At 53.0% G+C, this 24,208-nt stretch overlaps 1 protein-coding gene across 5 annotated transcripts in view; it reads left to right on the top strand.

Moving 5' to 3' along the window:
• Positions 1-24,208, top strand: part of exd (PBX homeobox extradenticle) — a 419,516-nt gene that overhangs the window by 571 nt on the left and 394,737 nt on the right. For all 5 annotated transcript variants that reach the window (XR_012826753.1, XR_012826754.1, XM_075685881.1 and 2 more), the window contains exon 2: positions 177-250. Coding sequence is in view for 3 of the 5 variants with exons in the window: in XM_075685881.1 (XP_075541996.1) it covers positions 177-250 (74 nt within the window). In the remaining 2 variants the exon portion in view is untranslated. The remainder of the gene's footprint in view (positions 1-176; positions 251-24,208) is intronic.

Here is a 24,208-nt window from a genome sequence, read left to right as displayed (position 1 = left end):
AACGCGTGTTGTGCCGCGCGCGCGGGCCGCGTCGGACTGCCCCCGTACCCCCTAACCCTAACGCCGGAATCGTCGGCTCGGAAAGGCTTAGTACCTCTCCGGCCGACGACATCGGCGATGTAGCGTAAGCCTGCGTCCGGCTTACGGGCTGTCTTTCTGCCCTTTTCTTTTGCCAGGAAACACACGCTCAACTGCCACCGAATGAAGCCCGCTCTCTTCAGCGTCCTCTGCGAAATCAAAGAGAAAACAGGTGAGTTGCCCAAAACTTTTTTTTTAGGCTTGTTCTGTACCTGGGGGCCGCCATGTTGGTGTGTAGAGTCGCCTTTCGAGTTTGTTTTGGACGCTATCAGTGACGGATCGCGACTCGGGTTAGCGGCGACGACAGCGGAAGACACTGCCGCAGGCTACCGCACGGGAGGCGAGGCCTAGTAGCGAGCACGGCCTTCCCTGCGCGCGCCCAAGGCCCGCGTCGTCTGCCTCCGCTGAGTCCCATAAGCGCTGTGCGTGCGCTCGCGGCAACAAACGCACGCGTTTCCACCGGCTGTTCACTGCGTTTGTCAACAGTGATAAGCGCTGTCAGCGGCCTCGGCGAACCGCCACCGACTTGTTGTAGCTCTCGGGCAGCCCGAGACAACCGCTTATCGGTTTGTGTCAGTAACCGGCTCCGAGAAGCTCCGCGCGTCGGCTTCGGGTGCTCTGACCCCTCGCGGGACGCGCGCACACGCACGGCGTCGTTCCGGGCGCACGTGAATTCCGTTCGTGGCGGGAAACGTATCAACAACTAGCGGCGTGCATTTGCACGGCGATCCGGTGCCACTAGTTGCTTCGTGAGATTCTTTCTGCTCGTAACACCCTCCCGCGACTGTTTAAATATGAAAGCAGTCGAGCCAGCTCTGGGTTAGCAGCCGCGCCTCGATCGCCGCCTCGCAGATGAACAGTTCGTGACGGTGTTTTCTGCCGGTTATAAAGTCTACGCGGCGGCTCAATTTCTCGGTGCAGTGCTCACCGCCGGCCGCTTCGTGTCCGGTCGTCTGCTCGGCCGGCTCGTCTGCCCACTTTTCCCCGGACTGCCCTCTCCGGCGCTCGCGTCGATTAAGCTAAAGAGCCACGACGCCTTATTACGCCGCTTATTTGTTTGCGTTTCCTTTTTTCTTCTTCTGCTCTCTCTGGGACCGTAATTACGAACTCGAAGCGGACGTCTGCGCGCACCGCCGGTGAGGCGCTCCACCGAGCGCACCGCGATGGGTTACGAGCACGTCGCGATGTTTCCCATCGGTGCCTTTTCTTTTATGTTGACGCTCTTCTTGGACGTCTGTTGGCCAATTTAGACGACTCCCTTTCTTCTCTTGCTGCTCAGGCGACGAGAAAATTACCTGCATTCGCTGGCGTCACTTGATGGCCGTGCGACACAAGCGCGCGCTTGAAGAGATCCCTCGCGAGCAGCTCCCGTTGCCATGTTATTAAAAATGACGAGACACATTTTGCAACCTTTGAAATACCCTTTAGACAGTGCTGTGAGGGTCCACATGCTTTTTCTTTCTTCCATTCAACAACCCCGCCGCCCGTTGAGTCATGTTCAAGGCACCTTGCGTCACATTTAGAGAAATGACGCGACGTTGCGTTTGGTTAAAGGCCTTAGTTTGTTTCAGCTTCAGGTATGTCTGCGGTTAATATGGCTTCGAGCTCCAGTTCCTCTTTGTTGAGCCAATGTTAACGCTCGCTCGTAATTTCCCAACACCAGCCTGAGTTGAGTGGAAACAATGTCGCATGAGTAATTTGAGCTCTCGTCTGTTTGTGCGCTTGCCGACATTTTCAAATAGCCAGGGGTGATTGCAAACCACTCGAGTACGAAAGAGTTTCACGTAGCCGTGCCGGGTACTGCAAAAAAAAAAAAGAAGAGAGAGATAAATAAAGATGCGCACGAAACACATCCTCCAGGGCCGCCGAGGTGCGTGGGCAGCAAAAGAAAAAAAAAAACAGTGGAAAGAAGTGAATCGCACGTCTCGTCATGCATGCAACGTGTGACACGTTGCGCCCATTGTAGAGCGGAACCGTTGAGATGACTCGGCCGGCGTTCATGTCTGATACCGGTGCCACACGGGGCACTGTCGATCCCGGTCAGGATTGAATTTCCCTATCGCGATTGATTCCGTTGCGTTGTTTCAGGAAGAGAGACTATTACGATAGCGAAATTCGATCCAGGTCAGACTCGATCGCGATCGAGAGTGCCCCGTCTGACGCCACCAGCATTATTCAGTAGCAGTAGCATCGTATGGTGGCGATAGAAAAGCGTGGCGTGAGCTCAGAGTTCAAGCAAGGTGTGACGGTACATAGTATCATGTTGATCCGTGTGCTTTGTGGAACAACTGGAACGCCTGACAGCTCACAATACACAAGGAGCGGCAGCATAGTTCTGACGGTGTCCGCTCCTCGTGTGTTGCTGTCCGCTTTCATTGGTTTCGGTCTTTTATCGCGTCACCGAGACTAGTTGGTAACTCTGGCGTATAAAACTTGCGTGAAATATCGAAAACTAAATCGCACGGGTGCTGAACTCTATTCGTCAAATGTTGGGGTGGCTTTTGTGGTATCTTTAATAACCCCTGGTGACGAGAAGTTGAAACTTTTAGCATTTTAAGTTTACACTTTTAGCTAGCCCCCCGCACCCGTTGTCAGAAGTTGTGAATGCACGAGCTGTGTCCCATCGCAGAGAATTCGTCTTTCTCCAAATGCCGCGTTTATCTCGGTCTCCGACCTTCCGAACGGCGTCCGTGCTAGAGTACCCTTATCACTCGGAACAGCATGCATGCCGCTCCTCCCTGTAATCCTTTGCCATCAGCGCGCGTTTTGCGGAGCAAGTCGGCTTACGCGTCGCTCGCAAATGTGCGTGCGCGCGCGTAGGATATTGGCATATCTGTACAGCGGGCTCTGCGACACGGATTTCGTACGCACTATTACGTGTGTGTGTGTGTGTTTTTTTTTTCTCATTTTTTACCACTCTCTTCCTGCACTGTGTACTTCCTGGCACGTGGAAGTCGCGCCACGCTCACTACCACCACCGGTACCAGCAGCCCGCAGGTGACGCGAACATTGCAAGCGCATTGCGTGTATGCGTACTACACCGGCGCGCGTTTCGACACTCGCTCGCGGCGTTGTTGCTGCTGCCGCCGCCGCGCATGCCGTCCGTGTCGGCTTCGTTTTCGAGCAAGGCCGCCGTCGCTAGCGGCTGTTTCCGCGAGCGGGCGAAAGGTTGTACGCGCGCGGCTGTCGAACGCGCAGCGCCTGCAAAGTCGCCGGCTTGCACGCTCGTTCGTTGTAGGTAGGCCGCTGTGCCCGTAGTGCGCGCGCAGACTGCGGGCCGCCGAGTTTCCGCTGCTTCGCGGTACACCGCGTTGCAGACGGCAGCTTGGTGAGGGGGTGTAGCATCTTGTCCTGTTGACTGAACCTGTGCGAAACTGTGAATGGGGACAGTGCGAATCTGTGCCGACTCGTCCGAAATTGTGAAACGTGGTGTGATACCAATGAGGTTGCCCTTGACACACTCTAAGGCAGTACTCTCAAAGCATTCAAGTACCCGTTCCGTGGTTTTGGGGTATTGGCACCGGCGCTATATATATATATATATATATATATATATTGCTACCTAGCTGTTTTCATGGATATAAAAAAAAACTTTGCACGAAGTGCCAGCCTTTTTCGCCGCCTAACAACAACGCGTGGTGTATGGCACATCTTTAATATTACGCCCTCGATCGTTGGTAAACAAACGAATTATTGCTGGGCGCACATAGGATTCGCGCAATGCAGGCATTTATAAAGCGAAAGAAACGAGCGAAAACGAAGACGGAGGACCAGGCGGCACACACGCCGCCGTCGGCGAAAGTGTTTGTGTGTGTGCGTCTCCTTGTCCTGCGTCTTGGTTTTCGCTGGTTTCTTTGACTTTAAACATGAACCTATTGGTCCAGCAATCCATGCTTCTAATGCAGGCACTAGCCCTTGTATCTTAAGCTAAAAGGGGCTTGCATTGTCAACACCCGAAACTATGACCATCGGGATTAGCAATGGTACGACCTCTATCCATTGCTGCTTCCGTGGCAGTTGTCTTAGCGTTTGCGAAGTTCGAGCGAGAATAAACGTATTACTTTTTAAGGGAGTAAAAGTGGCGTTGCTGATCGCGCTTTCCTCTTCACAGCACGATGCAAGAACGTCAGGCTGTTATGCGCCAATATACAGTTGCTGGCGTTGCGCGAGGAAGTTAGGATTAACTGCTAAATGTTGTTAGGCAAATCGTGTATTGGTCCTGCCTACGTAAGGCACCGAAGCTGCTAAAGGTCCGCCTTAATTCCGCATCAGTGGGGCCACGGTTCTTGGATGTGTATTTATTTCTTCTGATGTGTATTGTTCATTAATCCTAATAAATAAATGACTCGCGAGGCCCGCAGTGGGGTACATTAGACTCACGCGCGTTCTCTCTCTTTCGCGAAAGCTAGCAGATACACGTAGTCACTGGCGCACATCAGCTTTTTCGGGAGCAAGGAACAACAAAAATGTTGATTCAGCAGAACACGTACACCGGAAGCAAGATGGTGCCGCCCGCACGCTTGTTCGCGGGTTCTCGCACGGGGGGTCTGCTAGAGGGCTAACCCTTTTACGCTTTAAACTATGAGCAGCTCAAGTTGTGCGACATGCCACGGAGGTTGGGCGGTGTAGCGGCAATGTTCTTCGGACGCGGGCATCACCTAAATTCTGTCCTTTTCTTATGCTCCCAGAAATTCTGCGCATACGAAGGAGGCCCGGGCCCCGTCCCAGACAGCTTCTCGACACTGCAGCGGGGAGCGCGTTGGCCGAGGCTGAATTTGCTGTGGTCGTAAGGGCCCTCACGACGTCGTCACGGGTGTTTCTGTGAACATGAGAAACGCGAAGAGCGCCGTCGCTTGTGCTACGTTCGTCCACCTCCTCTTTCGTGTGCCTCGCCAGAACTGGCCACCAAAATTGTGCTTCCGTTTCTCTAGTCCTCGCCCGTCGCCGCACGTGCCCACTGGCAAAGGGTGGCACATTAGAGGCGGTTTATTAAAGACGTTCAGCCCAACCCGAATCGAAAATCTCCTCGAGCGATCGGAGAAAGCCTGCAGCTCCGACGACCTGCATCAGTCTGTGTATTTTGCATACTGCGCGAGCCCGCCTCCAGGCTAGAATCACCGGAAACGTTACGTTTCTCCGGTGACTCTAGTCGCGGAGGCTATGCGATAGCGAATACGAATTGGCGCTAAGTCGGGACTTCTCGGACGCTCTTCTTCTCTGATGTCAGTCGAAGGCTGTTGCGACTCTCGGCTCAACGCGGTGTTGGTCATGAGTAGTAACGTGAAACTTGCATGACCAGAATGAATCTAGAGCGTGTATTTTAGCCTGAGTACTTGCGATGCGATGTCGCTGCATTAACCGGTCGCTGAATGCGCCGCTACCTCAAAGCTCCGTGAATTAACCGCGCGAATCGCTCGCTAGCTTGCGAACGTGGGAAAGCAGTCGCGCCCTACGTGCCGCTTCGAAATATTGTGGAACTTTAGCGGAAGCCCATAGGTCGTGTGAGCGCCACCGAGATGCGTGATGGTGTAAGCACGTGACCGCACACCTCGTGTCCCGTCAGTAGCGCAGTCGTTCTAAGTTTCGAGCCGGAGCACCTCTTCACTGCAGTGGCGCGTCGTTTTCAAGCAGAGTATTAGCTCAGATCGACTTTCTGCGCTTTTCACCTACGTGCGCCGAAGTATACCTGCAGCGTGACAGAATCGCTGTCGGCTCATAAAGCGCGTATATTGCAGTGGTCGGAGCATGAATGAAGTGAAGAGCTGAATCACGACGTCCGAGGCGACGTGAGTCGTGTTCGGGTGATACTTTTTTCTTGATGCCCCCCCCCCCTCCTTTCGACAAAGGTGGAGCCAGCGAGGCATCGATTCCTCCTCGGTGGCTTTTGCGCGGTCGACGCGTCCTTGATGAATGGTGCGTGGCGCAACGCGCCTGTCATCCGTTATTTTTTTTATTGTTATTATTATTTTCATGTACGCGTTTGTGTTTGCGCGGCTTTCGCCGCCTGCTCGTGTTGTCGTTCTGGGTGGTTTGTCAGCCGTGACGCCGAAGAAGCGCGCCGGTTTTTGAGGCATTGCCTGTGGCAGGTTCTCAGTTAGGGTGCCGTCTCGGTTTCCGGCGCGCACTGGGAAAACGCGCACACATTGTATCCCGTTGGTTTGCTTTGCAGCGACAGGCGGGCGTTCTGCTTGTGCACAGTTTGGGCGCGAAACTCCCGCCGTGTTTGGATGGTGTAAGGCAGAAGAGACTTGTTTTTCTTTCTTTTTAATAATTTCGTAGTAGTTTCTCTGTCGTTGGTTGTAGCGCAACTGGCCTGGGATGTTTAGGCATTAGCTGATGAAATCATCAGCCATTCGTGGTCCAGCGACTTTACATTTCTATCAGACAGGATGCGTAAGGTTAAAAAAAAAAGTTGTTGCCGAAAACTCAGCGGATATGCGAGTGCTGCTGTACCTCAGTTGTCCAAAGGTCGTGCGCTTAAATTTATGTGCCCATAAAAGCCCTTTGTGATCGAAATCAATCTAGAACCCTTCACTACGGTACATTGTAGCTAACATTTTATACATCATTATTAGTTGAGGGCTTGCTGCGCTAAGTTGAAAGAACCCTCGTGCGTGTGCGTCTGGAGTTCACACGTTTGTCTTCGCGCAGAAGCCTGTTTTAGCTAGACTAGTGCGAAACTTTATATTCCAGCCCAATCGCAACTGAGGAGTTTAGGCATCTCTGCAGCAGAGGCGGCTGAGTAAGGAGGTTAGGGCGTTTGATATTGCCCGCCAAAAGGCGTAGAAATGCGCTTCTTGTAGCGTATTTAGCAGAGCTCATGCGAAGATGTGCATCTGTGTTATGATTTATTTACGCTGCGAAGTTACGGTTCCTCGTGGGTAACTAAATTTCGTATGTTTTAGGCCAGCGTCTATATTTAGAAACGGTGTATAATGTTAAGGCAAACAGAGGCACATTCTAGGATCTTGATACTTTGGCTACACATGATTAGAATGCAGCTTCAGCCGTTTTCAACGTAAGCGTTCGTCTTTACCCAGTTTACCGTTGCTCATACATAGTGAAATCAGGCATCACCGCAATACTGTATAGGTATTCCGTTTCGTGCCTGTTGGACCTTTTCGTTATATTTTCTACACTCGTATGCGCTTCTAGTACCCCTTTACTAACTGCGCTGCACTTATCTCTTCCTTTTCCCCTTTAAAACCACTCACACTCAAGCTTGTGCAGCCCATAAACGCCGAACGACGAAGTGACGAACGTGAGAGAGAGAGAGAGAGAGAGAGAGAGAGAGAGAGAGAGGAAGAAAGCTAGAAACAATTGCGACGCTTGTCGAGTTGTGAAAAAGCACAAGGTGTGCTAGTGCCACGAAAAACGTGTCTTGGACTGCATAAATAGGAGGCATTCTCATGTTGTCATCAGAACGGCTGGACAGCTCCCTACAGTGTGTTCAAATCCATACGGTCGGCAAAATGCTACATCCAGCATATGCAACAGCACACTGCTTCAAGACGTAAAATTCGGTCGATTACTCCTCCCTCAGTGGTCAAGAATTCACATCCAGGTTTGGGCAGTATGCGCGCTGGCATTTTACGAGGCAAGATTGTGCGTGCCGACTGCAGATGTCCGGTTGATGACGCCAGTGTTAATCGCGCGATACGCACTTGAGGTGACGGGCGTATTTTAAGGCGTGGGAAAAACGAATACAGTGCATCGTTTGTCGGCGTATTGCAGGTATGAACTCGCCGTAAAATACACAAGTCTCGAATTCCGCGCGACTTCCATCGAGGGAAATGGAAATAAGATTTGTGTTCGTCCTCGTGTAGCACGTACTGCTTTCTATTGTGTACCAAGAGGATCGGACCCCCTTGCCCACGTTCTGTGGGTCTCCGCGCGCGTGTGGTGCAAGTGGCCGTTTGTGCCTTGTCCGTCGTTTTCTTCCATGGTTGTTAGCTCTATATGCCGTTCAGTCTGCAGTTAACGAATTCCTGAGCTTTGCTGGAACAACGCCGATGTTCTTGCAGGGCAAGGCAATAACATGTGATAGTCCAAAGTCATGTACGCAGGCTGCGTTCTTAGCTTTAGAACGCGGCTTCGTCCCACACCTTTGCCTGACGTGTTTTTGCCGGTTAGCAGGCCCGTGTTGCATCCACGGCTGAGTCGGCCAAGGAGCGTTGTGGCACGCCGAGAGCGCGCTTGGAAAACGGCCCGAGTCTGGCTCCCCTCATGGCGCGTCGTCGTCGTCGTAGGGCCTGCCGCGGCCTGCGGTACACCCCGTAGTGCCGCTGGGGACCCCTGCTGCGTGTGTTGGGGGCGCCGGGCCGGATAGGCCTAGTTTGGGACGCCTTTGTTGCCGGGCCCCTCGCGGGTCTCGCCTGCCTCGCGGGCTCGGCTGGGAGGGCGAAAATGGCCATTGTTCGAGTACAACCCCTGGCCAGAAGGCTCCCCTCGTTCTTCATGCACGCCGGCCTGGAAAGGCGCCGCCATGGAAACAAGCTCGCATCCGATGCTGCTGCAGTGCGAGCCACTTTGTTGGTGGGAGCCACAGCGGCTGCGTGCCTCCCGCGGTCTTGGCGCTCGTGTAGACAAGATGGTTCCTCGCCGCCCACGTGACTCCTGTCGTTCGCACCCGGGATGTTCAGCCGGCTTCCTGTTCCATCGGCCTGTTGTCGCGATCAGTCTTGAGCCCGAATGCCTCGCGTATAGATTTGGTCAAAGCGAAGTGGTGCCCGTTCTTCCGAGCCCGATGGGCTTGTGGCAGCCGGCGACTGCAGAATATAAACCCTCGTGCAGTCCTCTACTACTACCCCGGAGCTCGCGCGGCCTGGCGAAGTGCATTACACCTGCGCTCGGCTGTTCCGTCTGCAGAGAGCGTGCTCGCAGCCACAATCCTGCCGTGATGTGCACACGGGGCGGGCGGGTGCTCGGCCTAATGGCTTCATTAACCGATAGGGATCTGGACGAGATCGGTCCGAGGGCGGCCGCCGCCCCTAATTGATTCGCCTTTGATGGCACGCACTCACGTCTAGGGCCGGCTCCTTTGAACAGCAGCGCGGCTCTCGAGCGCCTGCGCACACACGTAGCGCATTCGTACGCGGCTTTCACGCGCGCCGCGATTGCACGCTCCGCGGCGTCACGAAAACGCACTTTCATTTTTGTCTGGGACTCAAACTCGCGCGCACAGGTCGATTCCCCCCAATCATGCTTGAACAGTGAATGAGTAACGGAAGAAAAAGAAAAATGAAAATGAAAGCGGCGAGTCGTACAGTGTAGGGCTGTCGCGGTGTTAGTATGGTGCGAAGCGCTCAGACACTGCGCTTTATTGCGAATTACTATTTCTCCGGGGCTTACTAAGGATGGGCAGGTACAAAACGTTAGAAAAAAAAAAGGAAAATAGAGGAAACGTGACAACTGCGTGCTACATCGAGTCTCGAACAGTGAGATGCGACTCTTTGGAGCAGGTATTAATAACCTGCCCCAAAGCCTGACCTAACCTGCCGGCGTCGGATAACGCCAACGCATGGCGATATTTGTGACCTGCGCATTAATAATCCGTTGGAGGAAGGAAGAATTTCCCGAACTGGGCGAACCCAGGCAGCGCGTATGACGACGAAGCCCACTCTCGATTTGCCTTGCGACATGTGATGCGAAGGGGGTCCAACTGCGGACACCATTCGGCTCTGTGTACAATGGGCGCCGTGTGTGTGTGACGTTGGCAGCTGTGTAGACTCTCATCGTCCGATGCTCGTAGCGGGGCTCGGTGTGTATACAAGGCTGGCTCGTTGATGCTCCCCTCTCCCCCTGCGCGCGCACATCATGATGTGGCGTCTGTTTCGACGCCGTGCGGGTGTTGGAGCGTGCCGTGGCCGCTGTCGCGTGCGCGCACCCCCCTCTCGGCGTCACACGGGACTCCTCCCTGCTTGTCGTCGGCGCTCTGTTGGCGTCCATAGCTCTGAACCACTATTGTGCTGCATGGTCAACAATGTGTGTGTGTGCGCGCGTGGCTTTAAGATGCGTTTGCTTCTCTAAAAGAAACTCCGGGGCGTGGTATTATTAGTTTAGCCCATGGCGTCGTGAGTTTGTCGCGTGGCTACTAAAGTTTCGTGTGTTCCTAGCGCGAGCAGCGAGACCTCCATGCCACTGGTGTCCGATATATATTGTCAGATGTATCTCTGCGTATTCGGTCTCTGAAACGCACAAACGCAATAATTGGATCCACAAGCCATTGGATTGGATTGCACTGTTCAGTGGCTAACCTGATCGACTTATCAGCTCTACTTGGCCTTCCATAACCGAGGCATCAGCTGAGACCTATATTTCAACCAGCTAGCAGCCCCAGCCTGCCTAAGTTATCCGCTTAGCCTGCGTGTGTGGTCTGTCACTGTGGGACGCTCATCCACCAAATGTGTGGAAGGTTCTCTACAGAACCACTGGTTGGCCACAGTCAAAGGAGCTGTGGTCGACCACACCATTTTGCACCAGCGTGGGTGTTCTGGCGCTCCTGGGCGAGGCCAGAGAGGCTGCACAGCAGAGTCTCTTTTGCGGTTCCCGTCGAAGGTGCTGTAATGTTCGCCGCCCCGGTCTGCTTTGTGTGGCGCTCTTCGTGCAGGAGTTGTCGCCCTGGCTTGCTTCCCTTTCGGCTTGACCCTGAGGGGTGAAAGTCGTCATCTGCGCCGTCTTCGGAATGTTCCTTCGTCCGGGGATCTCCATGCGCGCAAGGAAAGGACGAAAGATAAGAAGAGAGTGCGAGGCTCTCTTTCGGGGTGAAATCGGACACCTCGGTTCGGCCGGGCGCTCGGGTTCGTTTGGGCGCCTGGCTGTCCTCCCAGGAGGAGGGGGAAAGGGAGGGAACTTGCCAGACGCCTTGGGCGACCTCCCCGCCCGCTGCCCGCAGGAGTCTTGTTCCTCCAGGCGTCCGTGTGTGTTGCGCGGCTTTGGCTATACGAGACACACAGCACGAGCATGTCATCATGGTCCCCCGGCCACGATGCCACACATTACAAGTCGTGGCGTTGCTCGGCGCCTTTCTGCTGCAGTGCCTGTATGCATTGCGGCTAAGGTTTGTGTAGGGGCTGCGGTATCCGCGTAACGCTGTGCGAACTTCTGCTAGTTTTCTTTCTTCTCTTAATATTTCCCGTTCCTTTCTCCTTCCCCCAGTGCAGATTAGCCAATGGGGCTCAGTCCCGGTTAACCTCCCTGCTTTTCATTTATCACTTCCTCTCTCTGCTAGTTTTTCCCCTGCTCCGTCCCCTTGGCTTGGATGCGTCGAGATATAGTCTAAGGGTTGTTTGACTAAAATCGAGCCTCACTGTTCTGCCGGGGCCAAATTCACAGGTCATTGTTCTTTTCTTTCTCGAGGATATGGGTGGAGATGTCACTCGACGTCGAGGCCGTAGTGCGAAATCCTTAGTCGCGGAGATTATTAATACTATTATTTGCCGCACGATGAAGTTTCCGGCTCACGCGATGACGGTCCTGCGCCCGCTCTGAGCTGGTCCCCGTTTCGCTCGCGGTATTGCCCGTGTCCATCCATATCGTTACCGCTTAGTGGTCGGTGCTTTACGTTCCGCGGAACACGGAGGACGGCACCATGCGGTATAAATGGTCGCCGGCTCGACAGCGACGATGCTTCTTCGTCAACACCTTTTGTCCTGTCTCGTTCTGTGCGCCGGGACTTGTTCTGCCGCCTTTCTTTTTTGGCTGATTGGCGCTGGTTTGTTGCTGTGAAACGATACTACAATGCGAGGACATCCTTAAGAAGAAACAGCGTGTAAGATTCAGGAAAACGCCAAGGGCATTGCCCGTTGAACAGCCGAAAAATAAAATTGCGGAGTTTTTGACCGCACGCAAGTTTTAACAAAGAAATATGGAAAGCACACAAAAAAGAAAATCGCGGAAAGTGGTCACAGGTGGAACGTTCTCCGCCTGCCTCGATTTTGCGTTCGCTTCTGCGCTCGTTAATTACTTCTCGAACGTATACGATGATTGCGCGGCGTACGCGTCAGCATACAGTGCCTCACTTAAGTCAGTCGTGCTCCGGGTGTCGTGCATTATCCATCTGCAAAGAAAACGACGACTTTGAAGAGAAACAAAGCAAACAGCGGCTCGTTTCAGTTTCGCACGTTTTATGTCTTCCTTTTTACTTTTTACTTTTTTTTTCCCCTTCCTGAAGTTCGCCCGCGGGGGCTTAGGAGAAGCGTTTCCATGCGGTCCTCCTTGGACGACGTTATCTCGCGACGCACCTCGATGATCCCCCGTTGATCCCCCCGGTGTTCTTTCGCTGCCGTCCCCGTGCAGGTTTGATCTTTAAGCGCCCTTTCTTGCCGTTCCTGCTGCCTTGTCATTGTGTGCCTGCCGGTGCAGCAGCGTGCGCCTTCGTGTGTGCTGCGGCGCCTGCACGTGTGATTCTGGGAAAAACAAAGTGTTGCGCGGCAGCGGCCGCGGCTGCCCATCGCTCACGGGCACATGTGGCTCTGGGTGACAGCGCCGCTGTCTCTTTTTTTCTTCTTCTGCTCGCACCGCTGCTTGCCTGCCTGCGTTTACCGGCTGCTGCCGTTGTTGTCGCTGCGTAGCGCAGCCGTGCGACGCTATGCGGGCTCGAGCGCTGTGTCGCGTCCGAGGTGACCTCCTCGTAGCGAGTGCTGCACGCACGCGGCGCCGGCCGCGACTGGGCATGGGGCTTGGACGCCCTGTGGCGTCGTGGTCTTACTCCGATGCTGCGCAATCGCGGGCGCACGAGTACTATTGATTCCAGTGCACCGCTCTCACCCCCCCCCCCCCGGCAAACACACACACACACACACACACACACACACACACACACACACACACACACACACACACACACACACACACACACACACACACACACACACACACACTTCCGCTTATCCTCACCACAAGCCCTTTCATATCGTACTGAGCTGTTCCAGTTTCGCCACAACACGCAGCGGTCGGTCGGCAAACGGGATGTTTTGGTACGAACAGCGTTTCTCGGTCGTGATCTCGCAAAGTGCCCCGTTGTGTGCTCTGGATTGCGATAATGTAACGATTTTATTCTCCCTTTTGATGTGGTGGGATCTTGGGACTTCGATTAGACCATCAGCAGAGAGTGCAAAAAGACAACGGTGACGAAGGTGTCAGTGCACTGCCTGAAGCTTGATGTCTCTCGATGAAGTACTTTCGATCTGTGGCGGCGCATGGGGACTGCCGCGGCTCGATTTTTTTTTTGGCGAGTTACAACCATAGGAAGAGATTAGTGAAACCAGAAAAGCATAGGAGAAATTAAGTTACCTGAATTGAAATGCAGAAATGATTACGGGAAGGGGAAATGACAGCGGACGAAAAGACAACTTGCCACAGGTGGGAGCCGAACCCACACCTCCTGCATTACGGGTGCGATGCTGTACCACTGAGCTACCGCAGCGGCCGTCGTCTCCTATACGCTTGCTCGGGTATTTCTGCGTGTGTACTAGATAAAGCCCTATAGAAGCGGTTATTATGGTGGGTATTATGAACGCCCCCTTTGGAATGGGGTGGTGGCGGATGCCACCAAGCTCGTCAGTTTTACCTTCCATCTGTGCAGGCCTGCTTTCGTTTTTTAGGACCCATGGTTCGTATCCACAAACCATTGATCCTGAACGAAATCTAGGCAGCGCCGTCGGGAGTCAATGCACAAGCGCAAATATTGGACTCCTCATATGTTGGAACGTTTGGTTCGTAGTGAATCAGTTATATAGGTCGATTTTGCCGTGTAATACGTTTTAAATGGCACATACACGGCCTGATCAATGCGGCGCGAAGTATTTGGGCACATCAGAAGACATATCTCAACTTGTAGTCAATGCCACGGCGAGTGCGAAGACGGTCATCGTTCACGATAAGCACCATTTCTTTAACGTTGCGCGGCTATAGCAGACTCTGGTGCAATGTTGGGCTGCCATTCTGGCGCACACGGACACGTACTCACCCTAACCAACAAGAAACAAACACGGGATCTAACGCAGGCTCTGTCTTCGTTTCTTGTTTTCTTCGGCTGTCCGTGTGCGTGTGTTTGGGTGGCACCTTCGCAGCGCAACATTGCACCGCACAGTCGTGCCATACGAACTGGACCCCAGTCGAAGACTTCTGAACGTATAGCTGACTAGTTTCCTTTGATTACTTAAACCGTGCCCCGCATTTCGTTCTCGGCATGCATCAGTGAGTATTTGCTAGCAAACCCGCCGCGGTTGCTTAGTGGCTTTGGCGTTACCACTGCTAAGCGCGAGGTCGAATCCCGGCCTTGGCGGTGGCATTTCGATGGAGACGAAATGCAAAAACGCCCGTGTTACCGTGCATTGGTTGCACCTTAAAGCACCCCATGGGGTCAAAGATAATTCGGAGTTCACCACTACGACGTGCCCCATTATCAGGTCGTTATTTTGGCGCGTTCAAGCCCCAGAACTTAATTTTTAATGTTACTTGCTAACGAACTTTTTAATTGTGTGTTGGTGGGCTAACAGCGCGAAAAAAAAATCTCGGAAGCCACGTGTGTAAATACAGGCCGAACGCAATGGTTTCCCGTCGCGTCATAGTTCAGTCATATTTAACGTTTTCCGGTGGGCTAGTTGGTGATCCATTCTTTGTGGCAGTGTTTCAGGATATGTTTTGTTTTTTTTTCTGCTACTCTGCATGTGCTTAAACACTGCCACGAAGGAGTTGAGCAAGCACTACATGTGCACATTATTGCGTACACGCGGATTACCACAAGCACTTGGGCTAGCTCGACGCTTTCTCCTAATTTTAGCGTATCTGCGTTTGAGCGGGGGGCTGGAGCAGCCTGCCACGTTGCCGCCGGCGAACGAACTGGTTCTCGTCGTTCGCGCAACCAATTTGCGTGGGCGGGAAGAATCGCACGCTAAGGGTGCGAACAAACATAACGGCACTGTGGCCTTTCTGGGAATTTCTAGTGTCATCGTATGTGCTTCGCCGATGGTTTATTCGTTCTCGACGGATGACTTAAACTTTGCTCCCTTTTCGCGCTAACAGTGACCTTTAACGCGCTCTGTAAGAGCGCATTATCAGCCGTAAGCGTTGTTCAGCACCCGTAACGTTCATAGGTTATTGCAACGTACGCGCTAACTTTATCAGGATTCCGTCCACGTTTCTTTTTTTTTTTTTTTTTCTGACACCGGTAGATTCATTCTGTGGTGCCGCCGATAATTAGTACGCATGTGTCATTTCAAGCACTGCCGCTTAATTGTTATATGCTATCGTTCGTATAGTTTCTTTCGTCCTGTACCGCTCTGTTCCTGAGCGTGGTCGCACTCTTCAGTCCTTAACCGTGTTAATTAATGCGGCACGTCTACTTGAAACTGCGTCTTCCCTCCCTGCCGCTGGAAAGCCTTTTTTCGCCGTTCTACTTGAGCATCAGGTTCACCTCTAATTATTTGATTCTAACATTGAGAGCATTCTCTCTCTGCCTCCCTCTTTATCGCTACTGTTGCTGCCGGAACTATGGAAGCCCAGTGCGCTCGCTGCTGTTGGAACACCACGTAGCAGAACAGCGACAGCCTGTCCGTAATAGACATCTGTACCTGCTGCGATTGTAGTAAAGGCAGCCCTGCGTGGCGGATGGAATTCAGACGTGGCAACGCTGGCCCATGTTGTTCCCGTTAAGGCGTCTGAGGATTAGTGCTGTTGGAGGCTGCGCTGGGATGTGGGGTTCCGTTTCTAATATTAACGTACCCTACCATCGGCTCATGAGGTGGTCTTTACCACGTCGTCTGTAAGCGTTGTGTCCGTTCGGTGACCACGGCATGGCCTTTTGCGTGCACTTGTAGCGTCTGCGAGTCGTCTCCCTACGATGTGTTTACTGAACATTCCGGTGAAATCGGCACTGCTCTCTTGCTCCACTGCATGCCGACAGACGTGACGAAAGCACGTGGCTTGCTCGTTTTGTATAGCTGGCGGTGTGTAAGCTTTTTGGCGTTCCGTAACTTTTGCGTACTAGGGATACGTCATGTAAGAGAGGGAATGTCGAGCACCTGATGCGGAGCTGGACTGATAGTGCATCTGCACTGAGAGGGCAATGTCGGAAGCGGGCTGTAGGCACGCGATGTTCTCCGTTCGCCCTCCTCTTTTCGTGTACTCTCCTCCTATGGACGCGCCCCGGTCGCTTCTTTTGTCAGGCCGCAATTGATGATGGCGATAATCAATCAAAGCGCGCGTCTCCGCCGCGTCCTATGTAGGCAGAAGCATGAATGAATACCGCGTGTCTCCACCTTTGTGTGTGCCTTAAATATGGAAACGGTGAGGGATTTTGGGTTTCGTCCGCAGTAGTTATGTGGCGGAAGCGGTGGAATTGCCTCCTACGACACTTCCTACCGCACTCCCCTTTCCCAATTTTTTTTTTCGTTGATGGATTAAAATTTTGTTACGGGAAGGGAGACGTCTAAACGCGTTAGTTCACCGTTGACATCTACGGGATAAGAGTGACGCGATAAGAATTCGTTACCCTTCTCGATGGCCGGACTTGCGCGCGTATCTCACGCGCTTCTCCGCCGGAGAGCGCGTATCATGACGCGATGTTCGCCGGCGCGCGTTGGCCACGGACGTTAAGCGGGAGGCCCATTGTTTTCCCCTTCTGCGGAGTGCAATGATGGACACTCATGGCTGGCGCCATGCAAAAGTTGCGAACGTGGGAGGGAGCCGGCAGGCGCGTGCTCGCTCTGCGGGGTCTAACAGCTGCTGCTGCTGCGCGCGAAGAGCCGAGCCAAACCTCGCGCGGCCTGCCTCCGTGGCGGCCGCTCGTGCGCGCGCCTCTGCCCGGAGCAGCGGCGACACGGGCACGCTTTTTATTGTTCGACCCGGTTGCACGAGCCTGCTGCTGCGAGGCGCGCGCGCCTTGCTGCCCCTGCTGTGCCATCCTCCGCGGCGGGCCACGTTGGCAAGGCGGCTGTTCGCGCACGCGGTCTCGGCCGGCCATGCTTGTGGCGTTGCCGGCCCGTGATTTTGCCCTCCCCCTGATCGCGCGGAGTTGGCGAGCCGAACCGGGAATCCGCGCGATATCGCGCGCCCGTTTAAACGTAATAGCGGCGTCGCCCCCCCCCCCCTCCACACACACACACTTTGAAATGTCCCTCAGAAAGTTATGTGAGTTTACCAAATGTACGCGCGCTATGGTGGCCTAATAGATAATAGGAACATGGTCTCCAAGGCCTGTTCGCGTCTTTCGAGATGCCGCTATAAGACGGGTCGTTTTTCGAGATGGCAATGTCGATAGACTGCGGGTGTAAAAGAAAAAAAAAAGACCCCTCTTGTAATGTAGACCGTATACACACGAATCCCGGTGACACTTCCATTGGGGCGGATAGCAGAGACGGCTAGGCAGTGATATCCCAGTGCGCGTCAGTGTACTGGAGCTGGTAAAACGTTGGAACCTTGTACCGTTGCGGCGTCTCTCGTAGCCCGTAGTGTGTCTCTGGTATGTCAAACCGCGTCAACCCTTCTACGCCTATTATTAGAGCTGGTAATATCAGCCAGACGCGAAGCGAAGGCAAAGGAATGAGCGCGCTGCTGCTGTTTAATTCGGAAGGCCATTTAGCAGGTCGCATAGCGGTTAACTGTTTCCTAGGGTTAGCCGGTAGCTTGGCAACGGTCGGTTGTGTTGAAGGTGCGTGTCGGGCTTTTTGCGCTCTGTCTCGTGGTGGCTGCCCATACTTGTGTGGTGTCGCGCCAAGACTGGGCGAAGTGTTCGAGCACAAAGCCCTTCGCCGGTTCTTTCGATTCCGACTCGTTGAGCTGCAGCACTGCATGCGCCACCTAACACGGGTCTGTCGCGCCATGGGTGACATTGCACTGCCTTTGTCGGTATGCTGCCTCGGGAACATTTCGTACAGTTAAGCCATTCTGTCTCACGTATGTGCCGTTTTCCAAGTTACCAGTAACTCGACTGCGCACATCAGCCGTGCCGGAAACTCGTTAGCCTACCCAAGACTCCCTAGCGGCGCGCGAGTGTGAAGTTCCACCCGAACCGGCGGCTGCTGTCGAAAAGCGCTAATTTCGCGACAGCTGAAGGTCGCCGCCGCATTGTGCGCCTCACTTGGGCTGCGTGTTAGCCGGCAACAAAAGTACCACCGGTGGGGACTTCGCGAAAAAAAAGGAGCGAACCTGAGGCCGATTGCAAAAAGCTTCTCGTGAGTGAGCGTTATTTACCGTTCCGTGGCCGCCCTCGCGAATATTTGCAGCGTCAGGGTTGGCTGGAATAAGATAAGAACAACTCCAGCCTAAGGATCATTTTTTCGTGAATATGAGGCCCTGGGCTTCTTGGACGCCGTTCCAGGCTATCTCGGTGCGGCGAGTGAACCCTTTCCGTGGTACCGCCCGTCTCCAGCGCTGCTGCTCGCTTTGAATGACCTACTGCTGAAGGAGAGGTTCTTTTATACCACGCGCCGCAGTAACTCGAAACGCTGCCGAAATGAGCAGGCGCGGCGTACGGTTCTGAATCCGTCACGCTCAGAGCCCTACGCGCTGCTTTAGGTCATGTTGAGCAACGGGTTTCGATGATTCGTTCTGCCCGTCGCCTTGTACGTAGTGGAATGGAGCAGCGTCGTTATGTCAGTGTGCTATTTCCCTTCGTGGATGCATGGTGAGAGGCGCTTAACGTGACAGGCATTGATTGATCTAGCGCGGGGTGTTCGTCTAGCCTCCGCTTTGGTCGTTTTTATATAATTTCTTGTTCTTTTTTATATTCCGGAAGTGAATAATGGTACAACCGTCGCTCCTGTTATTGCGAGGCTTGTAAGCGTCCAAGGCGCCACCTCTCAACGGCATACTGCCCGTCCATTCAGTGGTCTTGCCATTTTTTACTCGCCAGAGGCCAATTTGCTTAAATTCAAATGAAAATCGACAAGAAAGGAAGACTTCCGTCATTTTAATTCTTATGCATTCCTTCACGCTGATGTTCACGCCGACCGTGTCCTCATGTGCCAAAAACTGTACGTTCCCCCTGTTTGGTTTGTGCGCCTGCACTCTCTGCTGCAGTGGTCGTTCACGTATGACCGGTGCACAGATGCATCCCACTGTTGTTTGATAGGTGTTATGCGTAATTTAGGTCTGCGTCGGTGTAGTGACTATACGCACTTTATTCACCCTACAGCGTACAAAAGCTAACCTCGAGTAAAGCACAAACGCAACGTCCACTTCTCTCAGCCTTGACGCTGTCGGCACTCGACTCTCGCGCTCTTGTGCCTTGTTGCTTAGGGAAGAAAAAAAAAAAAGTCGGAATGCCGCAAAGCTCGATATCCAGAGGTCGGCTGGTTAGCGCATCGCGTGTCCGGCGTAGCGCCGTGGGTGTTCGGTCCTGCGAGGAAGTCCCGCTGTAAAAGGGCGAGGGAGTCTACACGGGCAGCGAAGTCGTCGTTGCGTGCCGCGGCGCGACTGCGTGCTGTGGCACGGCGACGTCTGTAGCGTTGTCGTCAGTGGCTGCTGGCGCTGCCTGCCTGCCGTCGTTTCGGTTGCTTCCTTCCCGCCCCCCACTCTCTTACTTGCACACTTGGGTTTTGTTTTACCCTGCCGTGACGTGGTAACCCTCTCGCCGACCAAATGGGCGTGGTCGACGGAGGTGGACCCCGCCTACTTCGTTTTGCGGTCGGCCAATGGCGAGCGCGCGTTTCGGCCGGCTGCGTTTTTTTCCTCCCCCACGTGCCTCCCCCACTCCCGCCCGCCCGGTTCGCTTCTCTCCACGTAGTCGCCGACGCGTGCAGCCGCCGCGAGTTTGCCGTCCCGACGCGGTGCAACGCGTGCGCCGGGGTGCTCGTCGTACCCCGGGTCCTCCGTGGTCGCTACCTGTAAAGACTCGCGGTCGAAAGGTTCGCTGTTCCGCGCCCGGTATTGGGCCCAGTGGATATTACTCCTACGTTAGCCTTCCTTACTTTCCGTGCAATCTCCCAGGCCTTGTGCGTTTTGCGGTGGGAAACTCATGCGTTGTAGCTTGTTCCTTTTTCGACGCCACAGCTGTCTTTGGGAAGTTCAATTCGAAAAACAACGCTTGCCCACAGGGTCCTTGGAGCATTCGCGTGATGGTGCCGTAGTTGCTGACGTCACCAACGCGCGTTGGAAAATCATTGGGTCACACTTGCAGCTGTTGGGACTTTGTGCTTCAGGATCATTCCATTCGTCGCATAGTTGATTGTGGCTCTATTCAAGCGCGTTTATTCATTGCATACGATCGAAACAGTTGCGTGAAGGCTAGACTTAAGCCAAATAGTGGGTGCTTGTCGCTTCCCTGTTGACATAGCACCATGAACGTTTAAGTAATTGGGCACGTTTTATGTTGTGCTTAATGTGGCTAGCGTGTTTCTTGTGTACCCCAACATATCTCATTTTCAAGTTATTGGCGCTGTGCTTTCGCTGAAACTTCACGCATCCGAATTCGGCGGTTCAGTGTCGAGGTGCGTTGCTATTTGGAAGCTTTGTTACTGCTACTGGTTGTGAATAAAAACATTCGGGTTCAGTGCTGCGGTATCATTCGTGTCGTTCTGTCTGTATTTATATTCACGTTTTTTATTTGAGCTTTTCTTGAACTCGTCTTCTTTTTATTTTCTCAGGGCAGCTCTTCTGAGCTTTTTAACGAGAATGAACGGCTTACTCTGTAGAAAAGCTCACTATTTCAGTGTGCAGGTAGCGTCTTAATGTTGATGCTTAATGTGATGTTGAACGACTTAGCAATTTATTTAAAAATGCGTGCCTTCAAAGTGATGATGTGCAGACAGCGAGCGACCATGTTTTGTATTTTCGTAGACAGTATGGTCTTGTCTATAAAGTAGGCTTTGAAGAGCAAAATAAGAGGCGGAAGATTGTTCCCTGCTTTAAAGTAGCTTTTATGGATTGTTGTCATTTCTGTGATACCCGCCGCGGTTGTTCATTGTATTGCCCAGCATCTTTCAAAGCGCCAAATTTTACTTCGTTCTTCGCCTTGTGTAGTATTTGAAATTTACCTTGTCTTTCGCTTCAAGGAGCAATATCGGTCTTTCGAGAAGTGCTTCGAGCGTGTACCTGTAACTGGCGATCTTTGATCCCCTCCCCGCTTTAAAAAAAAAAAAATACCAGCACCTTCACGTTTGCCACACGTTTGTATCACGTAACGCCACAAACGCGATTTAGATTTTCTGTTTTGTTTTTACATCGGGTGTCTAGGTACATAGGGTTAAAAAAAAAAACGAATTGGGCTCCATGTGTCGGCAACGTGACACGCGCGTGCCAATATGTAGGGTGAATGGGTTGCAAGTGAACGCAGTCTTCAATGTAAGCAGTCTATGCGATTGTTTGGTTTACAAGTAGCGAGGCAGCAGTAGTATGTAGCCGAATGCAACGGCCACGTGTACTACTGCTGCCGTTGTGCGATTGTGCCTACGCCGCAACTGGCCGCCACCGCCGCGAGTTGGCTTGGCTTCACATCTGTGGGCAGGAGTGCGACGACCGTCAGGTGGCGGCGCCCGTCGGCGACTGCTGCAGTCTTCGCGAGCGCGCCCTCTCCCCCTCCGCCCTCTCGCGAGAGAGTTCGTCCGTGGCGCGTGAGTTGGCGTCTGTCTGAACCCCCGTAAGGAGTTTCCAAGCGCTCGCAGCTTCGTAAACTCAGCATGGCAATTAGTCACTGCGTAATCATTACGACTTATTTTATTTGCAACGCAGTTTGTTGTTGAAAGTTGTCAATTTGAAAAGTCCCGAAGTCGTTTGAAGCCAGAAGGACCAAGTTCAGGCGAACCCGCGTACTGCCCGCCATTCTCCATGCTGGTTGAACCGCCGAACTTGCCACTCCCGTAGGCACTAGCGCCAGAGTTCTGTGTGCTGATTTTTGTAGGAAGCTCTTACGGTGTGATCATGGGAACGTTATACTAGTAGTCAAGCCATTAAATAAATCATTTCATTTCCTCTCGTTTTTGTGAGGTCCATAACACTTTCAAGGCGTAGCATGCGGTCTTCACAGTTGGATTTGCGTAGCGAAATTCCGTACTTTGCCACCCGCCACGGTGGCTCAGTGGTTATTGCGTTGCGCTTCGGAACGCAAGGTCGCGGGTGCGATCCCGGCCGCGAGTGCCGCCATCTGATGGGACCCGAATGCAAAAACGCTCGTGCATAGGGGGCATGTTAAAGAACACCAGGTGGCATCTGCGGCGTGCCTCATAATCATATCTTGGTTTGGCTTTGGCACGTAAAACCAGATTTTTTTTTTCCACACATAGTTCATTTGAATGCGTGAATAGTCAGATTTGCCTTTGAGAAAATCTGGGTGTTCCTTACCACCCGGTTCAATCTACGGGGAAGGCTTGACAACTCGTTTAGCGAATCTCGTTCCCGGCATCCAACACTGATTTATGGGTCGGTATAATATTGAGAATTTCTTTCGCTCGATTGTATTCCTTACTATCCACCGTTTACGACTTAACGATTTCCAGCGCTAAGGCTGGCTGCTCGGACCATTGGCGAAGCGCGAAACGGAATACCACTGAAATAGAATTGTTATGGTGACCCAGGCTATGCGTTCCAAATGTGTGTGTGCGGTCTCCACTCTGCAGGCAGTGATTTGCACAACCTGTCGCGTTTGTTGGCTCTGATCCTGAGTTGGCATGCAGCCGTTAACCGCCCCTCCCTCCTCCCTTAGCCCCTCCCTTTTTTTTTTTGCGCATGAAGCCAAGTTAGCCGAAATGATTTACGGAGCCGGGGGTGGGTAGATGCCGCAACAAGCGGGCAGTGTTCTTGCCTCCTGTGTAACAAGGAGTTACAGATAGCCGGGGGGTCGAGTTCGCTTCCTATAACCTGCTCGTCCGCGAGGTCGTCGTCTCTGTCGGTCACGTACTGCCCCATCCTGGAGGTGCAATCCACTGCCGAACGAACACGTGCGCGAGACACCCGAGAGACCGCGCCGGCATGTACACGCGGCGAGCAGAGCGCGCGAGGCGTTCCCCGTAGCGTGTCGCCATCTGTGTGCAGCGTGGCGCGTCCGCTGGCTGGCTGGCGGCGGACGTCTCGGGTCCGGGCGGGCGGAGATTTATCGCCTCTTTATGGTGCCTCGTTCGGTCGCCGACGCTTGGGAACGCTGGTCGCGGTTTCGCCTGCCTGGTTGCCGGCGAGAAAGAGAGGTGCCAAAAGTACCTTTCGCCGCGTAGCCTCATGCGATGCCGGCGGCGTTTCGAAGCGGCGTTTCTCGTGCGCCGTGACTCTGCAGTGGCGCAGCCGCGTTGTGATCGAGTCAGTTCGGTGGCGGAGTTCATTTGAGGCTCTTCAATTTTAGCTGTCCACTCAAAAACGAAGTGCGGTAGCGCGCACTTGCATTACTTCTGTAATGTACAGAAATTTCGCTTCTATGAGGATGTATGTATATAGTTTCCCTGACGAAGGCCGGAAACCGGCCGAAACGTTGGAAATAAAAACATCGTTTTTCGTACGTGCGTCACACACACACACACACACACACACACACACACACACACACACACACACACACACACACACACATGTATATATATATATATATATATATATATATATATATATATATATATATATATATATAGTTAATAGTACGATTAAGACTGATGCGTACTAGCGAGATTTGACGGATCAGCTCAACTAAACACCACGCTCAGGTGGTTACCATGAATGCAATATGAAACTATGCAATATGCAGATCCAATACACATGTTGAAAGGCCTCAGCGGTTAGCTACAGTATTTGACGCTGTCTGAAATTACGAGATGAGAAAGGTTGCAAAACAATGAACACTGATAGGAAGAAAACTACCGTTGGGCACAGAGAAAAACAACTTTGCTTATCACAACTTGAAAGAGTCTTCAGCAGTGTGTATGCTACCACCAATCGCAGAAAGGGCCAGTCGGTAACTTTTCATTGATTGCCAGTTGGCTTCTACTCCTTTTTCGTTAAGGTACGGTGTACATGGCAAGTTGGAAGGGTACACATTCCGCCAGGCACAACTTCCGCCACGTCAGGTGCAGCAGCGAATGAAGCCATGCAAAAAAAAAAAAAAAATCTTGAGTGCAGTGGTGCAGTCTCCAAGGTGCTTGCAGGCGCGACCTAGACGGAACTCGGATCCGTCCGTCATTGTGCACGGTGAAAGGGCACACTAGGTTGA

This window comes from Dermacentor variabilis, chromosome 1 (genome assembly GCF_050947875.1).
Source record: "Dermacentor variabilis isolate Ectoservices chromosome 1, ASM5094787v1, whole genome shotgun sequence".
Taxonomy (NCBI): Eukaryota; Metazoa; Arthropoda; class Arachnida; order Ixodida; family Ixodidae; genus Dermacentor; species Dermacentor variabilis.
Note: the sequence above shows the minus strand (reverse complement) of the source record. Positions and strands in the feature narration are given on the sequence as shown.